We start from the raw sequence: 25,860 nt of genomic DNA, 5'->3' as shown, positions 1-25,860 counted from the left end.
AATGGATGTGAATCCAGCGTGTGAGGGAAATGGGGCAGGAGATGTGCTTGATCTTATCTTAAACATGCATCAGTCCATGCCCTTCCGTTAGAGAGGGCATGGATTGAAGAGTATTCAAACCCCAGATGGAAGTGCGAAAACCTTATAAGTAAGAGTATTCCTTCATCCACTGTCCCTCACCGCCTACTCTGCCAGCTTGATAAGGTGAGTTACCCAGATAGCTGGTCAACCAGATATGTCCTAGAAAGATAATAGGCGCCAGAGGGAGCCAGAAGGAAATGAGGGTTCATTAACAGATTATGTTTGTTTATTTGTATTTGAGTGATTATTTCATAAAAGGTACATTCCATCAATGATCTATGAAGGCATTGATTGGCGGTAGTCATAGGGACCCTCGAAATCAGCAATCAATTATTGGAGCTCAGGAAACTGGAAATACTTGATACATGAGAAGATATCAAAAATATATTGGCAAAAGTAGCCAAAATTATACAAAAGAGGAAGAGGCCCATTAAAAGCTGTCTTTATGCCTCAAGAAGGGACTGAGCCTGTCATCTAGTATGACGTTTAAAAGTATAATATCATGGACAACTTCATCTTTAATTTCTTTCTGCTTATGACTCAGGCAAACTTGCGTTTGTTTGAATAAGTTCTGTCTACACCATTACCTTTTGCTGAGAATTTTGGCACACACTCTGGATGGGTGGGCCTTTAACAGGTATCTCTTGATAGATGAGGCCCTAGTATGTTTGGTATTTCTATAGTGCAAACCTGGCCACAGGGCAACAGAGCAATCTACATCGTCAAAGCCGAGTATAATAAATAAGTGGTAGGAGAGATATCTGATTTGTGAACTTTTAATGCATCGTGATTTACTGTTCTTGAAAGAGGTGAATTTTCAACTCTTTCCTAAATTGAGTAGAGTTGGGTCACTCCTGTTGTATCTTGGGGTGTTGTTCCATGTCCTGGGTGCATAGATTGGAAAGGCACGCAGCCTTGCTTTTTTCCTTTTTTTACACTTCTTAGTCTACAATCTGAAGGTGCCCAAGCTGCCAGTATGTCAAAAACCTAGTGGCTAGTGTCAGAGCTGCTTGAGGGAATGATATTCCATGATAGAACAATACCCAGCTCCAGGAATCAAGTGATGTATCTCACCATTGTGCAAAATTGTCCTTGAAATTTAAGGATGTGAGCTATGGAGGAGACCACTAAAGTTTTCATTGGCCAGATTTTAAACCCCTTCAGATTCAGATTGGTTTGCTAAAAACAGAAAATACTCGCATTCACAGTACTGGTTATTGAAGGATAGTTTATGTTGGGTTAGTAATGAGGCATTACATAGCAACCTCAAATTGGTACAAGCCCTAGTCCCATAATGACTATATAGGTCTCCCTTGCAATAATCTCTGAGCAACTCATGACATTCACTTCTCCTTTTGAAGAAAATGTACTTGGACAAAGAGAGTTACAAATAACAAATAAAATTCAGGTAGAATGGGGTGAGTGTTTTTAATACCCTTCCATTTCAGACCTCACAATCAATGAAAATCCTTCCCACGTTGAGGGTTCTCCTCTAATTATCATTTAGGGCCAGATGTATCAAGCAATTTTGCATACACAAGCAGTGCGAATCGCAAACTTCGGCCGTTTGCAAATGCAAGAATGCCTTTCAAGATGTAGGAAAGGCATTCACTGTGCAATTTTAAGGAATCACAAAAATAGCGATTCCTTAAAATTGCGACCCCATTTAGAGAAACACAAATTGCGATTCTCTAAATAGGAAATCACAAATAGGGAATTCCTATTTGCGATTTCTAAAGCACATGTATCAAGCATTTCCTAAATGCGAATTGGGCATCTAGGAAATGCAATTACCACCAAATCCAATTTGGTGCTAAGCATGTGCAATTTTTAAAAATGCACTGCAAATGCATTTTTTTAAATGAGATGTAGCGCACACATGCCCCTAGGGCATGTGTGTGCTTCACATGTCCGTAAATAATTTTTTGGGGGTGCATCAGAGGGGGCATTAGGCCCCCAGCACCCTGGGGTTTGCATTACCTAATTTGCGAATTGCCAACTGGAACCAACCGTTCGCACCTATGGGCCTGCAGGCCCATAGGGATGAATGGAGTCCCTTTCTCTAATTGCGCTTTGGTAAAAGTGATTGCGGATTTTAAGAAATCGCTATTACCAAATCACAAATTTCATACATCCCATTTTGCATTTCTTAAATAGCTATTTCTTAAAATTCGCTATTTAAGAAATGCAAACCAGGAGCTTGAGACATCTGGCCCTATACTCTGAATTCCTAATCAGCCATCTCATGCTTTGGTCCTTGCTGTAGAGGAATTGTCAAGTGCAGCCAAGAGAACTAACAGCTGATTTTTGATTCACCTAATTCTTGTTCGTAAACTACTTTAGCAATGCTGGTCAGCTCCGTCAGCCAAGTGTGTATCAAACTTTATAGCCTAATTTATTTAAGATTAAACTTTAACAGGAGCATGATCAGAAGAAAAAAATAATAATAATATTATTAATAATAATAATAATAGTAATAATTCATATCAAGCTAATTTGTTTTAGATTGATTCTCCTTTCCAATTATATCAAGTTCCAAAGAAGGTCAGAAATAAAGTTTGCGATCTTGTCAAACTGGCCATTCTTTATTAGGAACCATGGTCAAATGAGAGGGAATAAAAAACACAAGTGTCCAGATTGGATATTCTCCAGGAATCTACAGTTGATGACACTCTCAAATATCTTTAGTGTTTCATCTGGAGTGTAGTTGTATCTCAAATTTCATTTAAAAATAGAATCAAGAACTTTAGCATTAATATGAATTGAAAAGTTTGTAATGCTTTGGACAGGGCACACAACATTAAAAGTGGAAAGTTGTCTTCTACTGAAGCACATCACTTAGCGCTTGCCTGAAGCACGTCAAATCATGCTCATTTGGGTACATCCCATAGTGAACGATGTAATTTTTCGAGGACCACTGTCAGTGGGGCCCGGAGTGGGCATTACTGAATTGGCTAATGTGCATGTGAGTCTGAGAGTGTGCACACGCTTGGTATTGCTTGCTCTATGCCACCGCAGAAACCACTAAACTATCTCTGATTTTGAGCTAACAGGGTCTCAGCCAGCAAGAAGCTGCTGCTATGAGTTACCTTTGTCCTTGCACAATACAGCCTAGCTGGAAAGACAAAAAGTTCTAATGTATCCCACTCATTGTGCCAATGAGAAAAAGTTCAGAAACAGACACTGATGAGTAAGCTGACATGTAAAATGCAGATATTGAGAGCCTGAGAAGGTTTTGGAGAGAACCCATTTTTGATATATTTGGGCACAGTAGAGCTGTTGGCTTCTTTGAGTGGCAAGGCAGCTGTTAAGCATGGACACATCTCGCAGGAGCAACACAATTGGGGGACAGGTAGAGAGATACTGGCGGTGAAAAGACCATACTCCTCACTCCCTACATGCTCCACATTGCTCCACATGGAATCACTCTACTAGAACGCTTTGGCGATGTCAAGCAAAATTGCACCAGCCTTGCGTACTGCACTGTGCACAGTCTCCCACTGCAGACGGGATTTTTTTGAGTACCCTTGAATTTCTAAAGTTACCCTGCCTCTTTTCTCCTGGTCCTCAATAGATCTTTCCTGACTCATGCTAAAAACATTTCCTAAATGGCACACAACAGGCTCTAGTTCGGTAGTACAAATCTTTGACCAACAGACCATTAAAGACTCCTTTGGCTCCTACCAGCAAGACACCCTAAGTTGCCTCCAGAGAGATCCCACCAGCTTCCCTCCAAAGCTCCCTCCATTTTCAAGGGCCCCCATGAACCCATAATCATAGCAGTCAATCAGCACTACCACTTACCTTTAACAGGCTTCTGGTGCCTCTACCTTACTTTTATGATCACTGAGGATGCTCCTCTTTAGCTTAAATCACTTGTTACTCACACTCTCTGCTTACTTCTCCTTCACCTTCCATAGATATCCTGGAGGCAATCTGCCTGACCAAAAACGTTTGACCCTTTGCCTCATCTTAAAGCTGCATAAGGGTTTTGATGGGAGAGGATGTAGTGCAGCCATCAGAGTGAGCAGCTCAGGAGATAGAGACCCGGGTTCGAGCCTCGGTGTTGGTGCAATGTCCTGTGATTCTAGGCAAATCACTTAATCTCCCCATGCCCATGGACAGTGCCTTGAGACCCTCACAGGTGATAAGCCACTATATAAAATCTAGATTTCATTTCATACCCTCCCTCTCTCTAAGAGTGAAAAGTCCATCTTAAAATGGGGTCATTGCCTGGCTGTGGTGTTAGATCTACAGAAACCATTAGGAGCTTCCTTATGACGATTCGACCTGTTGTATGTATATTTTAACTATGGGTTTTATTCTTAATTAACCACCATCAGATGAAAGGAGTGTTTTAACCCTTGAGGCATGGCCAACCAAGTTGCTGTAATGGCGGGGACCCCGCCTCTTTCACTCCAGCACCAGCCCGTACCCATTAATGGAGATCCCCAGCCGTACAACTGAGATTTTTAGCTGTAAATGCTTTCATGACACAGCAGGAGCACTGCTGCTAGGCCATCCGGCTATGATGGCCTGACGGACCAGCCGGCATTTTTGTTGCGTTTGTTTTTCAAAGACAAACCCCCAAGCAGGATTTGTTTTAAAAAACAAATACTATATGTCCATGATGTTCAGGGAGTACTTATTCCCTAGCTTGTAGAAGGCAATTGATTGATTTCAGTTTTTATCAGGTACAAATGTCCACCATTTGGATTTTGCCATCAAATACATTGGAAAACTAGTGGGGCCTCAGTAATCAAAGAAATAAAAAGGCTTTCAATGTTTTCCTCAAACAATAGCGGTCCTGAGTCAAGTGTAGGTTGTGAGGCAATTTGCTCTGGGATTTGGACCTGTGGAAGACAGAACTTCCCCCAGTGTAAGCGCACCGGGATGTGGTGTATTAGGTCACGCCAGAGCGCAAACAGGGTGGGCATGGTCTCGGAATTAGCACATTAAGGGCCAGATGTACAAGACCCTCATGCCACTGGAGCGTCAATTTTTGCAAAGCACCGGTGGCGCTAACCACTTCTCCATATTTCCAATCAGGTGTAACGCCACTTTTTGTGGCTTTACGCCTCCTTGTAAATATGGGCCTCTCCGACGCAGTTTTCTGCGTCAGAGGGACGTGCAGTGGGTGTTGCAGTGGGCGTTCACTGCAACGCCCATTGCTTTTAACGCTGCCTCAGATTTACAAGAGTTCATAAAGCTGAGGCAGCACCAAAATCGAATACTATCCTAGGGGTGGCATTAGCATGGCGCAACAAGGAGGAATACTTTTATTCCTCCTTGTTTTTAGCTTCTTCTATATGTGCTGCATTCTGCAGCACACATAAAAGACGCAAAAGGCCATGGATGATTGTTTATGTGCAGGAAAGGACACCTTCCTTCACGTAAACAATCAAACTCCTCAATGCAGACAACGTTGCACTGTGCTGCAAGGATGCTTGCCTTGGCGCAGGCTGCTGAATTTAGCCACGGCACAGGGGGAAACTCAGGGGTGTGCCGTATTCTTGTAAATATGACTCAGCCCTGAGTTTCAAATCTGGCGCAGCACGACACTGCTAATTTTGGCGCACCACAGCGCTGCACCATTTTCATGTAAATCTGGCCCTAAACATCTTGGGCTTTAGGTGCCACGTCTACCTTATAATGCCTCCTAGAGGTTTGCCCACCCTGTGGGTGTTGGTGATGGTTTAGCTAGCTGGGGCTCTGCTTTCGGGAAAACCGATGAACTGTGGTGATGAGGCATCTATTAATTTATGGGGAATTGTATGTTACTACCCAGCTCTACATGAGCCTTGTAGTTTGGTCCTGTGATTAGCAGCATGATAAATGTGAAGCTCAGACTGGAACCTTAGCCTGGCACTACATTCGTTTGGAGGCTGAGGGGAGCATAGAAATCCTGGAGGGATGCCTGACTCCAAAATGTCTGCCCCTTTGCCTGATCTTAAAGCTGTACATTGCTTTCCATGCCCTCACTCTCTTGAATAGTGAAGAGGCCACGTGTGTGGTATGAGACACCGGTACCATACCGATGAGCGTAGCACATAAAGAAAGCGAAGTACAACACCTGGCGTGAGTAGGTACGAAAATAATATGCTCCCACTGCAATGCAAGGATGCCTCATCATTAGTGAAAAGCAATGCGTCGATTGGTACACCTTAAGCTTTGATCCTAATGGACTAGGAAAAGCGCAAAATGTGATGTGTTTGTTGTGTATTCTTGATGAGTACATCTGTTAATCCGGTGAAACCATCAGACTTACCTTTCCTCAAGGAGGGTTAGAGTTGAAAGGACTCGGGCAGGTAAGAAGTTGTTTTTTGCGCAGATGTGCTCTTTGTGAAACTGTATACATGCGAGAAAGACCAAAACATAATCACAACAATGTGTCAGGAAGATGGGAGAAGCACACATGTTCTACTTAACCACTTGTCATCTGTTATCTGTCCCTGGAGCATACGGATGCCCTTTTTAGGGTCGAGCACACGAGCGCTCTAGCCTGCTGTAAAATGATATTTACATGTCAAAGTTCCAGAGCTGTGTACATTGGATATCTCCAAACAATCATTTAACCACCAGTCCCTTCGAGATGTTTGTTGTCTGGAATGTTAAATTCAGGCTCAGAAAGTCAGCGTCTTCTTCTATCTTTGCAGAGTGGGCAAAGGAGTATTTTCAGCCATGAAACTGGGGAAGACTCGACCACCTAAGGAGGAGAACAAGAGGCAAGGTATGTTGCTGGAAAAAACTTTTAAGCCCGGGCTACAGTGGGAACAACTGGTTATATGTAAATTTATGTCTGCAGGTATTTTATTCACATGATGCACTACAAAATGAATTGTTCGAAGGCATCATTGGTGTCAGGCCCAGGGGGTGGGGATTAGAAAGCAAGCATGCTTTTCTAAAAGACGGACAAATCAGCTGCGACCTAACTCTAAAACGAGTACAGAACTCCATCTTTTGGTACCCATTTCTTAAAATATCTGCTCCCATCTGCAGCAGGAGTTTGGGTTCAGAACAAGAAAGAGACCTAGATTGCGGGATCTTAGGATGCTTGAAGGGGTATAGATGGAGACCTTTTCCTGAGGGTATGTTATTAGAATATTATAGCGAGAAAACCGTCTGACATAAATATTGTTTACAAAAGAATTGCCACATTGTAGTTAATGAGAGAAAATCTACACTCATTGAGACACCTTTTTGCGAGAGGTGATTTTTTTTCTCATGATATATCTAACTAAGGGGTTGATTTAGAGTTTGGCGGACGAGTTACTCCATCACAAGCGTGACGGATATTCCATCCACCATATTATGATTTCCATAGGGTTTATAATAGAATCGTAATACAACAGATGGGATATCCGTCACATTTATGACAGAGTAACCCCATTCACCAAACTCTAAATAAGACCCTAAGGCCCAGATTTATGTTGAAGTGGCGCAGCGCGTGGCGCGCTGCGCCCCTTTAGAAACGCAGTGGTGCACCGTACTTAGAGGTATACGGTGCAGCACTACGTTTACCCCTAAGCTGGCGCTGAGTTAAGGTGCCTACAGCCAACGCAGGCATCCTTGAGAGGTGTCTGCGTTACGAGGATAGATTGTTTATGTGCAGGAAGGCGTCCCTTCCTGCACATCAACAATCTATAATGGCAATTTGGCACATCTGTGTGTGCTGCACAATGCAAAATTCTTTATGTGCAGGAAGGTGTCCCTTACTGCATGTAAACAATCGTCCATTGCATTTTGCTTCTTTAATGTGTGCTGCATAATGCAGCACACATAGAAAAAGCAAAAAACAAGGAGGAATAAAAGCATTCCTCTTCGTTTTGCCATGCTAATGAACCGCTAGGGTGGCGATAGTTTTGGGCGCTGCCTCAGGTTTACGACAACTCGGAAATCTGAGGCTGCGTCAAAAGCAATGGAACACCCACCACAACACCCAATGCACGCCCTTCTGACGCATCCGAGGGGCCCATATTTACAAGGAGGCGTAACACCACAAAAAAGTGGTGTTACACCTCCTTGTAAATATTGAGCAGTGCTTAGTGCCACTGGATCATCATGAAAAGTGACGTTAGGGGCTCTTAAATATGCCTGGGCATACAACCTCCCGGAGGTATAGGGCACCAAGGTCATGCACACTCTTACATCAGACAACAGTTTGAAAATCACACACTAGGTGGTTGGGAGCCAATGAAAAGAACCGACATGAGGGAAATTCTGTAAAATGGGTTTTCTGTAAGTGTCAAGCATGCTGCGGTAGTCTATATATTTTGGAGTTGGCAGGACAGCTCTTAGGAAGGATCCAGAAGCCTGCTAGCCACTGGTGGTAAACCGAGCTGATGCATCCTCTGTCGCCATATGCGAAGGGTGGAAATGAGATGGGAATGAATGACTGAGTGACTAAGGGCCTGATTTAGAGTTTGACGGATGAGCTTACTCCATCACAAATGTGACTGACATCCTGTCCGCCGTCTTACGATCCCATTATATCCTATGGGAATCTTAATACAGTGGACAGGATAGCCATCACGTTTGGGATGGAGTAACCGTCAGCCAAACTCTAAATCATGCCCTAAGTAGTGAATGTGCGAGAGTGTGAATGATTCCCTTATTGTTTATGGAGTGAGATCGCAATATAAATTGTAATTGCACTGTTGTTTCTATATATTGTTACAGACTTTGCAAATATATATATGTCACTGAGATTGTGATTAGTAAATTTGTATTTATAATTAATATTTTTTTACCCTTCATTATTAAATGCTCCGTACAAGCCTTTGTGTTATAGTATTTTAGGTGCTGTATGATGGCATTCTGGGATTTTGTAGTATTCAATTAATTAGCTAATCATTATTGATTTATATACATGTGTGTTAGATTGTGTGACATGCTACTGTGTGTGTGATGTCGTAAAGAGTGTATGATGGCGCTATGAGTTAAGGTTTTTTAATTTTACGTATTTTTAGGGTGCGTGTTGGACTCAGTATTAATAGTCTATTAAACCTAGCTTCCCCTTACCTATAATATATTATCAGATTTTTTTGGTTGAAAACTCAGTCTGTTGGCATAAGTGTACTCGGGCTTTCATGTGACTCAGTGTTTCCCACCATGAATGACCCTTAATGTTCCCATTCCTCATTAAGTCCTAACGCCCCCCCGGACATAAAACTCATATTGATTCTTCACTAGATCCTTCCCTGGTCAAGAGGTGTTATTCGGTAGCCCCATGCATAACACAAGGGCATTACCTATTTTGTGGAACCTTCTTGCCTTGCCCAAGGGATAGGGAGGTATTTGATAGCCCCTAGACTTTCACACTTACAAAGTAATCCACTCTGTCTCCCCTTAGGGCAAGGATGTATTAGCTGTCCCAAAAATCATGTCCAATGTCTGGGGTATACAGTAACTGGCCTGTCCTAAGGGAGAGGGTTATGTTCTCCCACTCCACCTTTCCCAAGAGTGTTGGAGGTGACTTTCAGGTCCCTTTAGCTGAAGGGTTGCAGGATGTATTTTGAGGCCCACTCGTGCATGGGTGGAGTGTATGTAGAACTCCAGGCCCAAGAGAGAATATTTTGTGATTCTAAAGCCTTGCCAAAAGGTTGGCAGTATTTATTCATCCACATTGCCTTGCCGAAGGGCAACAGTAAAACAGCAACAGGACCTGGATTAAGGTAGTGGATTGGTTTAGAGTAGAGTGGGGTGGATTGGATTAGAGAGGGGTGGTTTGGTGTGGGGTAGATTGGATTGGGGTAGAATGGAGTGGATTGAAATGGGGTTATGTAGTTGGGATTGGGGTGGATTAGATTGGATTGGGGTGGGTGGTTTGGATTGGAGTGATAGGGGTGGGGTGGATTGGATTGGGGTGGTGTGGAGTGAGGTGGATTGGATTGGGGTGGGGTGGGGTGGGGTGAAGTGGGGTGGATTAGACCAGTCTGGAGTGGGTGAATTTGATTGGAGTGGAGTGGGGTGGAGTAGACTGGAGAAGGGTGGATTAGAGAGGGGTGGATTGGATTGGAGTGGATTGGAGTGGGCAGGCTGGATTTGAGGATGGATTTGAGTGGGGTGGACTGAAATGGGGTGGGGTGGGGCGGATTGGATTATGATAGAGTGGGTGGACTGGAGTAGAGTGATGGATTGGAGTGTGGGTGTGGACTGGAGTGAGGTGGATTAAAATATGGTGGGGTGGATTGGATTAAGATGTGGTGGGATGCAGTGGGATGGGTGGATTGGAGGGCAGTGGGGTGGATTGGATTGTAGTGGGTTGAATTGGATTGGAGTGGGGTGGATTGGATTGGTGTAGGGTGGGGTGGCTTGGATTGGTGTGGGATGGATTGATTGGAGAGGCGTGGACTGGTTTGAAGGGTAGATTAAGGTGGTTTGGAGTGGTGGGGATTGGACTGGAGTAGGGTGGATTAATGTGAACTGAAGTGGGGTGGATTAGGGTGGATTGTGTTGGAGTGGGGTGGATTGGATTTGAGTGGGGTGGGTTGGATTGGAGTGGGGCAGGTTGGATTGGAAAGGGCTGGATTGGAGTGGGGTGGATTGGACTGGAGTGGGATGGATTGGAGTGGGGTGGATGGGACTTGAGTGGGGTCGATTTGACTGGAGTGGATCGGGTGGGGTGGGGTGGATTGGATTGGGGTGACGTGTATTGGATTGGAGTGGGGTAGATTGGACTGTGCTGGATTGGTGTGAACTGGATTGGTGTGAGGTGGACTGGATTGGTGTGAGGTGGATTGAAGTAGGGTAGATTGGGATGGAGTGGGGTGGATTGGATAGGAGTGAGGTTGATTGGATTGAAGTAAGGTGAAGTGGGACTGGTTGGAGTGGGGCAGGTTGTTTTGGATTAAGGTAGGGCAGACTGGAGTAGGGCAGATTGAAATGAATTGGAGTGGGGAGGATTGTTTTGGATTGGAGTGGAACAGATTGAAGAGGGGAAAATTATTTTGTATTGGAATGGGGCAGACCGGAGTGAGGCGGATTGGTGTGAGACAGATTCTTTTGGATTGGAAGGGGGCAAGCTGCAGTGGGGATGATTTTTTGGATTGGAGTGGGGCAGATTGTATTGGGGTGGATTGGAGTAGGGTGGATTGGATGCAAGCGGAGTGGAATGGGAGTGAGATGAATTGGGGTGGAGTGGGTTGGATTGGATTGGGATGAAAGTGGATTGGAGTGGGGTATTGTTTTGGATTGGAGTGGGGCGGATTGGAGTGGAACAGATTGTTTTGGACTGGAGTGGGGTGGATTGGAGTCGGGCAGATTGTTTTGGATTAAAGTGGGACAGATGGGAGAGAGGAAGACTGGAGTAGGGCAGAATATTTTAGATGGGAGTGGGGCGGATTCAAGTGGGACAGATTGTTTTGGATTAAAGTGGGGCAGATGGGAGAGAGATGGACTGGAGTAGGGCAGATCATTTTAGTTTGCAGTAGGGCAGATTGCAGTGGGGCTGATTGTTTTGAATTTGGGAAGATTGGAGTTGGGCAGACTGTTCTAGATTGGAGGGGGCACATTGTTTTGGAGTTGTGTAGATTGTCTTTGATTAGAGTGGGGTGAATTTGGAGAGGGGCAGATTAAATTGGGGTGGGTTGGGAGGATTGGTGTGGAGTGGGTTGTGGGGTAAAGTGGGACGGATTGGAGTGGGGCAAAGTGGGGTGGATTGGAGTGGGATGGATTGGAGTGGGGTGGATTGGTGCATACTGCACGATTATGTGTTAAAGCATCATTTCAGAAATTACACATAATAAACAATGTTGCTTTGCAGTATTTCAAACAAGTTAACCATCATCTTTTTGAGAAGAGCGCCCATGAGCAAAAACAAAAGAAAGCATGAATGGAAAGTGAGAAAAGACTTGGCAAAATAAAAGAAAGTTAGCTTTAAAAAAATAAAACTTTGCAATTTTGTTTGTCCTGCTGAGCATGTTTTTGCCAGTCACAAGCCTTCTGTTTGCAGGGCACTAGAAGTTAAAAATAACAAAATAGTACCGCGATCATGTCGGGAGCAGCGGACGGTCACTAATTAAGTTGAATCAATTAGTGCTTGGTCTCAGGAAGAAAACTCTCTGGGTGCCAGGGTGACTAGTACTTCGTTTTACAGAAGCAAACTCCCATTTTAGGAGTTTGTTGTTGTAAAACAAATAAAGTTTGTTGAGTAACTGCATGAAGCATAGTAGCCACTCAGCAAACATTCAGTGGCATAGAAATATAGGGAGCTGTAGTCCAGCAGGGTGGCGGAAGTAATGACCTCTGCCCCCCCCTCCCCCCGGCAGACAGGGGTGCCATACACAAAGTTCTACAAGAGACCAAGAGTTCTTATATAGTATGGAGTAGTGGCTGCGTGAAATAAAGTTGACTTTTAAAAATGTTGACTACAATAAGGTTGAGTTGAAATTGTTTGGACTGTTAATTTATTACCTATGACAGTTCCATAAATGCCTAAAAGTTGTTTTTTATCACATACATTCTTTATTGTATCTAACTGTATCCGTATAGCTCCTTAGTTCCCGTTCACATTTCCCATCCATGAACCTGTAAAACCCTGAACTACCTCTTAAAACTACCATCCCCTGAATCCTAAAACCCCCCTGCTACCCTTTAACGCTACCCTTCCCTGGACCTTAAAAGGGCCCTAATAGCCCCTTAACTACCAATCCCTAGGTCCTATCACCTCCTTACTACCCCTTAATGCTCCCTTTCCTTGAACCCTAAAAACGTATTTACCTCTCTATGCAATCTTCTTTGAACTCTAAAAACCCTTACATCCAGGGGGTTAGTAACATTACCCTTCCCTAAACCCAAAAAAACTCACAAACAAATTACCCTTCCCTAAACCCAAAAAATAACTTGCTACACATTAACAATACACTTCCCTGAACCCTAAAAAACATTCATTGCCCATTAACGCAACCTAACCTTGAAACCTAAAAACCCCTCGGTAACATTCCCTGAACCCCACCAGCACCTTACTCCTCTTGACGCTGCCCTTCCCTGACTCATTAACATCTCTTACTAGTCCCCTCCCTTTCCCCGCCAAAATGACCTTCTCTCCTTGCCCCTGCTCCCAGTACACTTACCTTTGCTCTACACGGCACAACATACTTTGATTATTTTTATGGCCACAACTTTTTTCATCCTGTTTTTTTCAGTAGACAACATTTTTAACACTGCTTTTTTCTGCACAATATTTTAACTTCACACTGAAGTTAGGTAGGAGTGGGCAGTGGACTCTATGTACCCAGGATATAGGGAGATGGTAAAATCCACCAAATAATGGTGTCACAGTTTCACGGTAGGAGCTAGGGTGTTTTAAACAAAGCGATAACTCCAGATGAAATACCCCAATTCACAATTATGAGTTTCTGGCCCTGGAATTATCGGGTGTGAAAACCCTAGGCCTATAATTCTGGGCCCAAAGACACCAGGGCTGTTACTTTACCTACAGGGCCAGGAGCAGGTGGACACTGGCCAGGCCCTGCCCACCTCCCTCCTGGAGTCCAGGGGAAAGCGGACGGTGCTGTCCCTGGACAGGTACAAGCGTGCCCTGAAACCAGCCAGCCCCGGGTGATGAGAGCAGGCAAACAAATTGTAGTGGGTTTTTAGCCGAATTTCAGAAAAACTACCTGTAAAAGGGCCTAGTAACTCTGACCCCAGTACCTCTGCACCGGCTCATAATAAGGGTGTAAAGGAAGAAGGCATGGAACCTTAAAGATTGATTGAAGGATGTGCTATGTGCTATGTGTATGATAAATATCACACTGAAGTGTACGGTGAAGGCACACAATGCAGGCTGAAGGGCAACCGGATTAGTATATGTTTCAAGGTCACATGCACTATGCAGCAGGTAGAACAAATCATATTTCTATTAGCTTTACCCACAGATAGTGGGGTTAAATATGGTTTGCGTTGCATGATCTGTTACATTTATCAAACAGGATTCACCTGTTAAGTCATGAACATTTTTCAAGGTGTAGGTTAACTAATCACAAAGATTTGCAGAAAATGTCACTTTAGGTATGAAATGTACTGGAGCTAGGAAAGTCTGGCCTACTATGTCCTTGATGTGGCATAGATAGGACAAGTCTGGCCTACTATGTCCTTGATGTGGCAAAGACAGGACAAGTCTGGACTACTATGTCCTTGATGTGGCATAGACAGGACAAGTCTGGACTACTATGGCCTTGATGTGGCATAGACAGGGCAAGTCTGGACTACTATGGCCTTGATGTGGCATAGACAGGGCAAGTCTGGACTACTATGGCCTTGATGTGGCATAGACAGGACAAGTCTGGACTACTATGGCCTTGATGTGGCATAGACAGGGCAAGTCTGGCTACGATGGCCTTGATGTGGCATAGACGGGACAAGACTGGCCTACTATGGCCTTGATGTGACATACACAGGACACGTCTGGTACACTACAATCTTGAATTGACAAAGACAGGGCAGAGTACTAATTGGGGGTGAATGTTGTACTGTATCACTGTTCAGTCTTTGGATTAGAAGAACATGTTCAAGAAGCGGTTGTTCATGCAGGGTCATGATTGAGTGTAGCTGAAAGTCATAGCAATGATTGCCATCAGCGTAGACCATATTTTAGATCTGCCATTTACATAGTTTGCACATATGCTATTACTAATTGATATTATGAGAGAATAAAAGTTATTAAGATGTGTCTTGAAAGAATTGTTGTGCATATATGTATTAAGGCTTTTGTGGAACAATTTAGTGATAGCTGCAAATCTACAACAGTAATATGATCAATGATGTCATTGTTGTGACATGTTATCTCATCAGTGATGTCATTAGTGATGTCATTATGTTATTTTAGGTGTCATCAGTGATGTCATAAGATCATGAGCAGCGCATGCACACCAGACAGCCAAACCCTGCTGTGCATTGCCCCTGGCTGTGCACATTTTGGAGTTTGCCAGAGTGCCTGGCAGTAGTATACACCTAGGCCAAGATTTACTAAGCACTTGTGTTGTCTGTGTGCCATGCAAGTTGACGCACGGCAGTTCAAGTGTTTAAGTGACATCTACAGAGAAAAGCAAAACAATATTTGTGTGGCTTGCATCACTTTCCACCTGCAAAGTACCACAAGGCAGCACTTTACTCTGCCTTGCATTACGTTGCATTGGGAGGCGTTACATGGGTAGAGCATAGGCATTCCTGCGAATCCACCCATGTATTTTGGTGCAAAGCCAGATATACTAAAGTCAGTAAACCAGTATTTGTGTCAAAATAGTGCACCTACCCATGCCTTACATAAAAAGGAGAAATATCTTTATTCTCTCCTTGCAATTTCCTGCAGCACACATACAAAGAGCATTACGCCTCTAAGGATTGCTTTGTGCCCGTCCTGCACAAAAAACAATTCTGCCCACAGCATAGAGACCCTTGCACCATGGCACAAGGGTCTCTACATTGACGCTAGGCAACTACAAGTGCTCCAGCGCAGGGAGTGAGCTGGATGGTGCCAAATTTTTTTACAATTGAAATGTACTTCTACCATTTTAATTGTAATCTCTAGGAGTAGGTTGCATTCCACTTGCACTAAGCTTGTCTGACTAGTAGTCTGTCTGCCCTTAATTCTGATGCAAACCATAGATTAGATCAATTATTACTACAGACAAATGTCTTCACTGGCAAGGTTGATTGGTCTTCAGCATTGTCGCAACAGTTATTAAATTCTAGGGATAGGTTCTGAATATTAGTCGTTAATAGAGTATTAGCCCTAGAGAAAGGGGGGTTGGACTGTCCCGAATTTTAAACCTTATTACTGGTTAGCAGCTCTACAATAAATGTGTTTATTAATCGGGGGAGGCTTGGAAGATCGATGGAGTGGCAGAGAAGAACCTTACATCTATGAGCTATTGACTGGAGAAGAGGCCCCGGGATGTCCGTTACGGCAGATTGAACCTAACTATTACAAGGTTCGATTTATGACTTTAAATGCCACCTTTAAAATCTGGACGGCACTCTGGAGAAAGTTAGGTCTGGGTCGGTTAAATTTCTATACTCAGTTCCAGCGGAATCTCATTCTTTCAGATATCTTCAGGGACGATTGTACTTTGGTTTAGGAAAGGGCAGGGGTGAAAAGGCTGGGGGGGGTTTACTCAAGTGGGAATATAGGCCCTCATTACGACCCTGGTGGCCGTGGTGGAGGTCGGACTGCCGCCAAAACAGCGATCCAGACTCCACATTACGACCGTGGCAGAGCCGCCACGGTTCGACCGTCAGCACCGCTGACACCAGCAGGGGGTTGAATGTTTGATCAGTCAAATTTATGAATTTTTAAACTCCCTCTTTAGTGACGACTAAAAGGAGCAGCGGGAAAATGGCAAAAAAAGTTCGGTCTTTCAAGCTGCTCCTTTCGTGAGTCTTTGATATTCTGCTCCGCTGGATTGCAAGCCCCACATTATAAAACTGCATTCGACCGCCAGCTACTATACTGCGCCCAACGCCCTTAAATGGGGAGGTACAGCGGGTACGTGCTGCCCCCGTTGTCGACAGTGAACAGCGGACTCGTCGTACATTTTCTGCGCATGTCCTGTTCTCGAGCCACTCAAAAGGGAAATATCGAAATTCCCGGATATCTCTCTGAAGATCAAGTTTGGGTGAACTCCTTGGCTTGCACTTTTGGGAGTGCATAATGATGTGATCCCCAGGTCCTGTCAGCTGTTTCTTTGTGTTCCTATGGCAGGGTGGAGGCTATGTGTCACCTCGGCGTGGATGGATGCGAACCGTCCATCGATTCAGCAGTGGCTGGCAAGATTGCTGGTGCTATCTAGTCTGGAAAGGGCATTATCTTCCCATAAAGGCAAGAAAACTAGGGCAAAGGGAACGCTGATCTGGTCTCTTTTTTGGGACTAGAACTGACTCCCAACAAGGGGGCTAATAAGTTAGGACAATACCTGTGTCATTGGTATATACACATTGCACTTTATTGCCTGCTTATGTACTTTACCTGAATCTATGGAATGGAATGTTGAGACAGCTGATCTCATGGTATGTGAATGGTGCTGCCACGGGGTATTGTTTAATATACCATAATTAAATGTTTTTTCTATAAATTGACTTTTCTCTGATCCTCAGAATTGAGAACAATATTTATGATGTTTATAGCAGCTAAGCTAATATTTTTTGCTTTGTTAGGACGGTTATGGTAACAGAATGAACTTCTATAGGTTATAATTTGTTGCTGGTACTGGATTAAGTTTGTTTCCAGTTTTGTTCTGGAGTTGGAATGTAGTTGGTGTCCCTCCTCTTGTGTGATATTCAAAAGTGCAATAAAAATATTTTTTAAAAGGAGATAATGAACTCATAATTGGCTACATTTTGACTTAACTTCATCAACCGTAATGTAGACCCATGATGGCCGGTGACATGATTTCTCTGGGTCATGGAAATAAAAACTTTTTGTTACATTTCAAATGTCAAAATGAATTAGTACATGGTCCCTCTATGACATAGATAAATAAGAATTGACCTTAGCAAGGTTGCGGAGGCAAATCTTAGATCACTGCAATGCCTTCCATCATGCACAGCTTTCTTGAGCTCGTAAAGAAGCCCAAACCTAGAGGGTACGTTGAAGCAGGTTGGTGAAGAAGTCATGCATGGGGGCGTGGGGCATTACAGCACAAACTGAAGTCCCCAAGTAGGATGACCTTCGTGAAAGTAATGCCAATACAGCTGATTACTTTTAATATTTGTTCAACAAAGCCCACTAGTTTATTTGAAGGCTAATTGATCAATAACAAGAGGGTGACCCACGAGGCGGATACAGAGAGACAGCAAGCTAGAACTTCTTCTGAATCATTGTGCAAGAAATGATCCGTATTAAATTTAAAATGGTGTTAAACGCCACCACTACACCTCCCCCACGTGTCGGTTCCTATCCAGATTTAATAATTTAAAGCCCTCAAGGATAGAGCCTGTATCCTGCCAAGCCTCTGTCATGAAGAATAAATGTAAGTCTTCATGTAGGAGCAGAATCTCATTTGTTTTGGAAAGTATGTTACATTAAGTAGGGTAGATTTAAGGGCATGCCAGTGGTGACTTAGACCAACCATTGGTCTTATTACTGGAGTAATAATTAGTTAGACTGTGGCCAAGTCTCCTCTCAGATGTGCTGGAAGATGCTAGAGTAGGGCATTCCTAGTGAGTGCCTCAAGGAGGCATCATGTTGACAGTGAAGTATCCTCTGTCTGACTGTACGTACGTAGCGTAGATGGGTGTGTATGGGCGTGCCCTTGGCGCACCAAGGTGTATCTACATATTGGGACTCTTTATGAAGGTCAACGGGTCCTGGCAAGTGCAACGTGCAGCTGCTCCAGAGCTAGAGCGCTTACCTGAAAAAAATAAAAAATGGCTGCCGTGGCAGAATAAAAAAAAACTAATGTCAGAGCCAAACAAGGTAAAAACATCATACAGTTCAAAAAAGCACTTCGAAAATGCAACTACAGTTAAAAAGAGCAAGGTGGGTTACACAAGACAAGTTTACGTCACTTCATTAGGGTAATGTGGTGGTAAGTAGGCGATCACCCACTTTGCATCAAACTGGACATCCGCCAGGTGGAGACCTCTCCCCTCTCTGTGCTGGAAGGTGCTGCTCACCAGTGCGCTCTGTGAGCTGCGGGTGTGGGGGGGCTGTGGAGATGGCAGGACCATAAACGATGGTCAGGGCTCCAGCATCTTCACCAAAACATATGTATGTATTTGGCCCACGCACGACAAACATGCCCAGCTCAATCTCAGTGTGTGCGTACTTCATTTCTCCATCTCCAGAAGCTTAATGCAATGTCACCACCAAAGAGTAAACATCCGCAACATGCTGTGGCCTTAACTGGCAGCCCATGGAACCAATGGCTAATGCAGAAAACGGTGCGACAGCCAATCACAGAAGGGGTTGACCTAAAGGCCATCTCTCTAGAAACTTTTTAATGTATTTTTAAGAGAACTGATCACGGGCTCTGGCAATGGACAATTAACCCTGTCTGTGGCGAGACCTAATGCCTCCCTCCTGGTGACCTCTGAAGACCAACACACATGATGTGGATTCTGTCATCTGCAAACAGTAACACGGATGGACTTTTTGTCCCTAACCCACCCCACTACCTAAGATGTTTCAAACAAAGTGGAATTAAATTCGCTTGTAGCCGAGTGTCTGTAATTAATTTGAGAGAGAATGAAGGGGAAATGTATCTGCTGGTGCAGCAGTAATGGAACTAGCAAGCAAACCAGCGAAGACTTAATAGGATTCAGAAATGAAGAGAACACACACAAAGGGCTTGTCTCAGAGATGACAGTGCTACTGACAAGGGATGTTCAATATTCACTTCTATTTTAATTCTCTTCTTCTCACCTCAGTGCCTGCAGATTTAATTAGCTGCAGCTTTGTATGTATTGAAGGTATTCTAGGAGATGAATTTGCTTTCAATTTAATATTAAGCTCTAGAATAGTTTTTGCTTAAAAGAACTATTGATTTATACTTATATAAAAAAGCAATGTAATTATGTTTTACTTTTCGCCTCTGCTTATCACAACACCTTGTCAGAAAGACATGATTTAGAATTGTGAGTTTTTTCCAACTTACTGTTGCTACGGAAAATAAATATAGTTTAACATTGTTTTCTAAGCCTTATTTGAGTTTATCATTACATTTTAAAAATGTGTCCCAGGGCCCAGATGTGTCATTATTTGACGCAAGGCAAAGCAGCAGGACAACTTGCTGCAGTGCGTCAGATGGAGAGGGCAGGAATACACTACATTTACCAGAATGCAGCATTCTTGAAAGAGGACGCAGTACACTTAGAAAGAAGAAACAGCAAGGGGAAATAATGAGATGGTATTGGTTTTAGATATTCTGAGACGATGCCATGATGAGGGCTGTCCCCCCAGGCTTATTGTATTAGATCTTTCAGCTTCTTTTGATACATTCAACCATTCTATCCTCACCGAGCTATTGGCCGCCATTGAAATATGAGGCTTGGCCTTACCTGCTCCTCATCATTATTATCAGGTCGAACCAATCTCTGACCCTCTCCTTTTTAAGATCAGTTTGTGGAGCGCCTCAGGGTTCCTCACTTATGCCCCTTCTGTTTAACTTTGGCTTCAAGTGTATATCTCATGCGGACGGCAGTCACTTGATTCTCAGATCTGGCCATTGTGAGTGGATGTCTGACAAGCTTAACTTCAGGCAATGTGTAAAGTATTCATTCAGTACCAAAACAGTAGTGCAGTCAAAACACCCAAAAAGATAAACCCCAAGCCAAATTACAAAAATAGAGTAAGATTGAATTAAAAAATGACACTAAAGCAGCAGCAAAAATCCAATAAGGGGAACCGGAAATAAGAATTTTCTAAACTTTTAAGTAGAAATAGAGCCAAAAAGTGCACAGTGCCTTGATAGTCTATGCAAGCGATAGACTGAACATAGGCACAATTTGAAGCCGACTGCAATGAAGTATGAGTCAGACACCCCAACCTGGTGCTTCTCAGTCAAAGAGTTTACTTCTGAGTTAGCCTTTTAAGTCCCAATGTGTCAGGGCTTCTGGAGCAGCTCCTCTGACTCATTTCTAAGGCTCCCAGGACTAGCAGCACTTATGGGCCAGCCCTCAGTCCAGCAGAAGCCACCAGCAATGTCCAGTCCAGGTCTAGTTGCTACTGGTACTTGCAGCTTGAAGTATGCCTGTAGCCACACAGGAGGTAAACCAACAGACCCAAGGTGTCCAATTCTTTTTTCCTGGGGACAAGAAAGAGCAGGTCCAGTCCATCAGGGTTCCTCTCAGGTCCCTGACAGCAGGTCCAATCCTCTTCTCTTCTTCCGCAGGGAGAGAACATGTTCTTATAGGGTGCCCTGTAGTGTCACATTTATACCCGGGCCTAGATAGTGGATGGGGCTGGCCCCTGGGCATTCCCTAACTAATGCTGTAAAAGTGCCAAGGGGCAACCCTACCCACTTTTTCAGTAGTTCCTGTTTGCCTTACTGCATACAGGCACAAAATGTCATGTATCAGGGCATTTTCGAGATGGTGAAAGTCTTTGGCCACATTAAACTTGGGTTCTGAGGGTTGGGAGTTGTGTAGGAATGTCATAGGGAAATAATCAATGTCCTCCCACATTTAATACTAAAATCCAGTTTGAACGAGGCACTTTACCGACAGCAAACCCATAGACAGTAATCTGGTAGGCAAAAAGCTGTTTTCCTTCAGCAACCTGACAGGGAATACACAAGAATTGCTCAACAGACCTGTCAAACAGGACTTGACAGTGTGATATCAACAGGATGCCCACAGCCCATTCTCTGAATATTTTGTGGAGTTCAGAGGAGTGATCTATGCCCATTCATGTCAGCCTACTGTTTGCTCCTTGGAGGCATTTCACACCGTTCCCATCTATTCCTGGGCTTGCGCACAGACTGGGAATTGGCAGAGTCTTACGGTATTTAGCCTTGTGACAGTTCAGGGAGGTAAACGGTAACTTTCTAAAACTTACTTTTCCATAATATTAATTACAAATCGAACTTCACCATTGAATTGGATTGTTAATAGTGTGCTTTAATTGTTATTCTGTCTGGTCCCATTCTTGCGATACAATATTAGAATTTTAATCTGGATGATTTGCTAGGCCTGCCTCATTGAATAAATAGTGTTTAGGACCTTGTTACTATAGGAACATAGCAACATTAATTTTCTACATGTCCTACTTTTGAACACTTTGCATGCTAGCTTGAGGGCTATAAGGCTTTTGTAGAGGTCAAACACCAATATCTAAAAGGGAGGTTTTTGACTATTATCGTGTTAGACCTGTCAACCAAAGGGTTGTCTTTCCCCAAACCTTTTATTTTACTCTGTGTTTTTCTGTTGGCTTTGGGGCTCCGCACATTGTACCACTGCTAACCAGTGCTAATGATGTGTTTGTTCCCTCTCCTTTTAACTATATTAAAATTGGATTATACTCAATTGGCACATTCAATTTATCTGTAAATCCCTAGTAAAATTGTACTAGCTGTACAGAAGGTCTGTAAATTAAATACTACTAGTGGGCCTGCATCACCTATTATGCCACCCATTTAAGTAACCTTGTCAAACATGCCCCAGGCCTGTTATTGCAGCCTGTGTGTGCAGTTTTAAAATGCCATTTACACCTGGCAAAATACGCCTTTTGACAAGCCTAAACATTCCTTTGTAATACATATACATCACCCATAGAGTAAGCCCTACACAGCCCATAGGCCAGGGTGCAGTGTATTTATGAAGTTGGATTTATACTTTTAAGTTTTACATGCTTGGGTAGTGAAAAACTCCTAAATTTGTTTTCCACTACTGTGAGGCTTACCTCTTCCAATGGACAACAACAGGTTACCTTCTTACAATTTATAACTGATAACTTTTAATTGGGAGCACGTAAGTTTGTCGAGTTTGGTTTCTAAAGAATTGTAATTTAAAATCCCCATTAATGGTAAAGTTGGATTTTAAGTCACAATTCTAGATATACCACTATTAAATAATTTTTTTGCCCACCACGCCACCCCATTGACTGGGGGGGGGGTGTCAAGATTGATTTGCATATGCCTGGGTCCAAACTGGGGTGGTATGGTGAGCAAAAAACGATGGATTAAACCCAGATCTTTGTGACTGGGGGCAAATGTTTGCATTGTTCAGCATTCCATCCATCATCTGTTTTTTCGCTTTTGTCACCCTAAATGGGAAGGGTATGCCGAGACGTGAGTCCCATGCTCACTGCATCACTAGATTCTAGCTAGCTTGGCTGATAAGGGGTGATACCCTGAAAATGGTCCCAAAATGCTTGATTCCAGTCTAGGGAGGAACTGGTCTGGCTGTTCAGGTTGGACTGTTCCCATGGGGAACAGGATAAAGACTGATTTGCATATGACTGAGTCCAAACTGGGGTGGTGTTGTGGTCTTTAAAAAAACTATGGCTTAAATCCAGATCTTTGTGACTGGGAGTGAATGTTTCCAATGTTCAGCATTCTATCCATCATCTGTTCTTTTTGCTTTTGTCACCTAAAGTGGGAAGGTTATGCACAGACGTGGGACCCGTCCTCACTGCACCACTGGATTCAAGCTAGCCTGGCTGATGAGGGGTGATACCCTGAAACCGGTCCCGGGATGCTTGAATCTGGTCCAGCGATGACCTGGCCTGGCAGTTCGGGCTGGACTATTCCCATGGGGCACAGGGTCACGACTGGTTTGCATATGACTGGGTCCATACTTGGGTGGTGTGGTGGGCAAAAAAATCAATGGATTAAACCCAAATCTTTGTGACTGGGGGTGAATGTTTTCATTGGTCAACATTCGTCCATCATCTGTTCTTTTTGCTTTTACTATTAAAACGTTGGCATTTTCTTGTCCCAACCATTTAGTGCCTGCAGCCTGTATCCTGGATCATATAACTAGGCGTAGCTGGAAGATGGTCTTTCTGTATTCCTCACAGACAGTGGAGACAAAAGGGGAAATAGGTGTTGGCAGGATGGTCCATCTGTGACTTGATAGGGGGGCAAAGCTGTCTCCTACCCCACTTGAACATCACAAAGACTCTTGTTGTAATTAATAGCGATCCGTACACAGATACAGGTTCTGGATAGGTTCTATCACATCATAAATACAACACATCCTTCTCCCTTAATAAAACAAAATCTTGCCAACATACCTTACAGGAAGTGTAACTCTTATAAGTATACATACAGTTTTTTTTATTTAATTTTTTATATATTATTTTTTTTTTTTAACTTAGTCACAATAAATAAAATAACCTATAGAAATGATAGACAAAAGAAACATCTAATTACTCTGTTCAAACAACTGAACATATATGAAATGCATAGTATTACTTCCCTTGATCTCTTACGTAGCCCTGCAAATAAGTTGGAAGTTTCCTGTCTCTCTCCACTCGGCCCATTGCTTTCCCACCTTCCTTTACACTTTCGCTAGATTCCACTTCACATAAGACATGCACCTCTTCCAACTCCTCCAATCAAGTCCATAAGACAGGCACCTCTTCCAACTCCTTCAATGCACCACCCTCATTCACCAACATCAATCCGCTAAATCCCTCATTACTATCCACTTCTACGACTTCTTCTGTTCCTTTTTTCTGATATAGAGACACTCTCCGTCTGTTCCACTTGTCACTGTTTTTTAAGTACCACATACCAATCAAAAACTTGTTTGACCTTGTACAGGCCTCTACACTTGAATAAACCCTTCCCCACAGGGCCATCTCTCACTTTCACCCAATCTCCTACTTGGATACCTTTTGTCTTGTTCCTCCTCAAATTACCAACATTATCCGTTATCAGTGTATGCGGAAAGCCTTATCTCCTAAACACCTCCCTCAGTACTTTGATTGTGTTCCTTGTGGACACCAAGACCATGGCAAATCTTAATTCTTGTTTCATCCCTGCCAGAGGACCTATGAAATCCATACTTATACTATGCCACGGTTCCTTGGGACGTTGAATGTGACTAGAATCAGACTGTGTACCCACCCTCAATCTTTTCTTGCTTTCCTTGCAGTCTAAACACCTTTCCACCCACTGAGCTGTCTGCACATCAACACCTGGCCACCAGAAGTTTTCCTTCACTCTCCTTTGAGTCATACTCCGACCCAAGTGACCCTCATGAGCCAGTTGTATAATACTTCTCCTAAGATTTTCAGGTGGAACAAATCTATCCCCCCTCATTAAAACATTCTCCTCACTCACCAACCACTCATCCAAAATCTTCAAGTAAGGTCTCACAGCAGGAGAAACCATGCTTTCTCTTCTACCCCCCTTGTTAATCATTTCACACACCTCCTTCAACACATGGTCACACTTCATCTCATGTACCCACTCCATTTTTATGTTAAGCTCCAACACCATTGTTCACTACTTCCTCCAACCATGCCACTGCCCCTTCTTTTTCCTTGCTCATCACCCCTGCCATGTCTACTACTTTCCAGCTTACAGGCAAATGAGAGAGTGCGTCCACTTGTATATTACGCCACCTTGAAATATATTCAACGACATACTGAATGTTGGATATGGCCTCTCTGAGGGGTCACCAAAAAACGTTTTGCCTTCCTCCTCTTCTTTTCTTCTTTTTCTGACCTCATTTTTGCTGGCTTTAGGACTCTGGGCACTTTACCACTGCTAACCAGTGCTAAAGTGCATGTGTTCTCTCCCTAAAAACATGGTAACATTGGCTCATACCCAATTGGCATATTTAATTTACTTGTAAGTCCCCAGTAATGTGCACTACATGTGCCCAGGGCCTGTAAATTAAATGCTACTAGTGGGCCTGCAGCACTGATTGTGCCACCCACATAAGTAGCCCCTTAACCATATCTTAGGCCTGCCATTGTAAGGTCTGTGTGTGCAGTTTCACTGCCCCTTCGACTTGGCATTTAAAAGTACTTGCCAAGCCTTAAACTCCCCTTTTTCTACATTTAGGTCACCCCTAAGGTAGGCCCTAGGTAACCCATAGGGCAGGGTGCTCTATAGGTAAAAGGCAGGACATGTACCTTTGTGTTTTATATGTCCTGGTAGCGGAAAACTCCTAAATTTGTTTTCCACTAATGTGAGGCCTGCTCCTTTCATAGACTAGCATCAGGGCTACCCTCCTATACTTTTTGAGTGGTAGATTGTGATCTGAAAGGGGTAACCAGGTCATATTTAGTATGGCCAGAATGGTAATAGAAAATCCTGCTTATTGGTGAGGTTGGATTTTATGTTACTATTTTAGAAATGCCACTTTTAGAAAGCGAGCATTTCT

General features: G+C 43.5%; 1 protein-coding gene across 11 annotated transcripts in view; it reads left to right on the top strand.

Annotated features, from left to right (window-relative positions):
• OTOF (otoferlin) overlaps window positions 1-25,860 on the top strand; it is an 875,032-nt gene that overhangs the window by 612,661 nt on the left and 236,511 nt on the right. For all 11 annotated transcript variants that reach the window (XM_069233684.1, XM_069233683.1, XM_069233685.1 and 8 more), the window contains one exon: window positions 6,738-6,811. In XM_069233684.1, the coding sequence (XP_069089785.1) occupies window positions 6,738-6,811 (74 nt within the window). The remainder of the gene's footprint in view (window positions 1-6,737; window positions 6,812-25,860) is intronic.

This window comes from Pleurodeles waltl, chromosome 5, assembly GCF_031143425.1.
Source record: "Pleurodeles waltl isolate 20211129_DDA chromosome 5, aPleWal1.hap1.20221129, whole genome shotgun sequence".
NCBI classification, from domain to species: domain Eukaryota; kingdom Metazoa; phylum Chordata; class Amphibia; order Caudata; family Salamandridae; genus Pleurodeles; species Pleurodeles waltl.
This window is presented reverse-complemented; position numbering and strand designations above follow the sequence as displayed.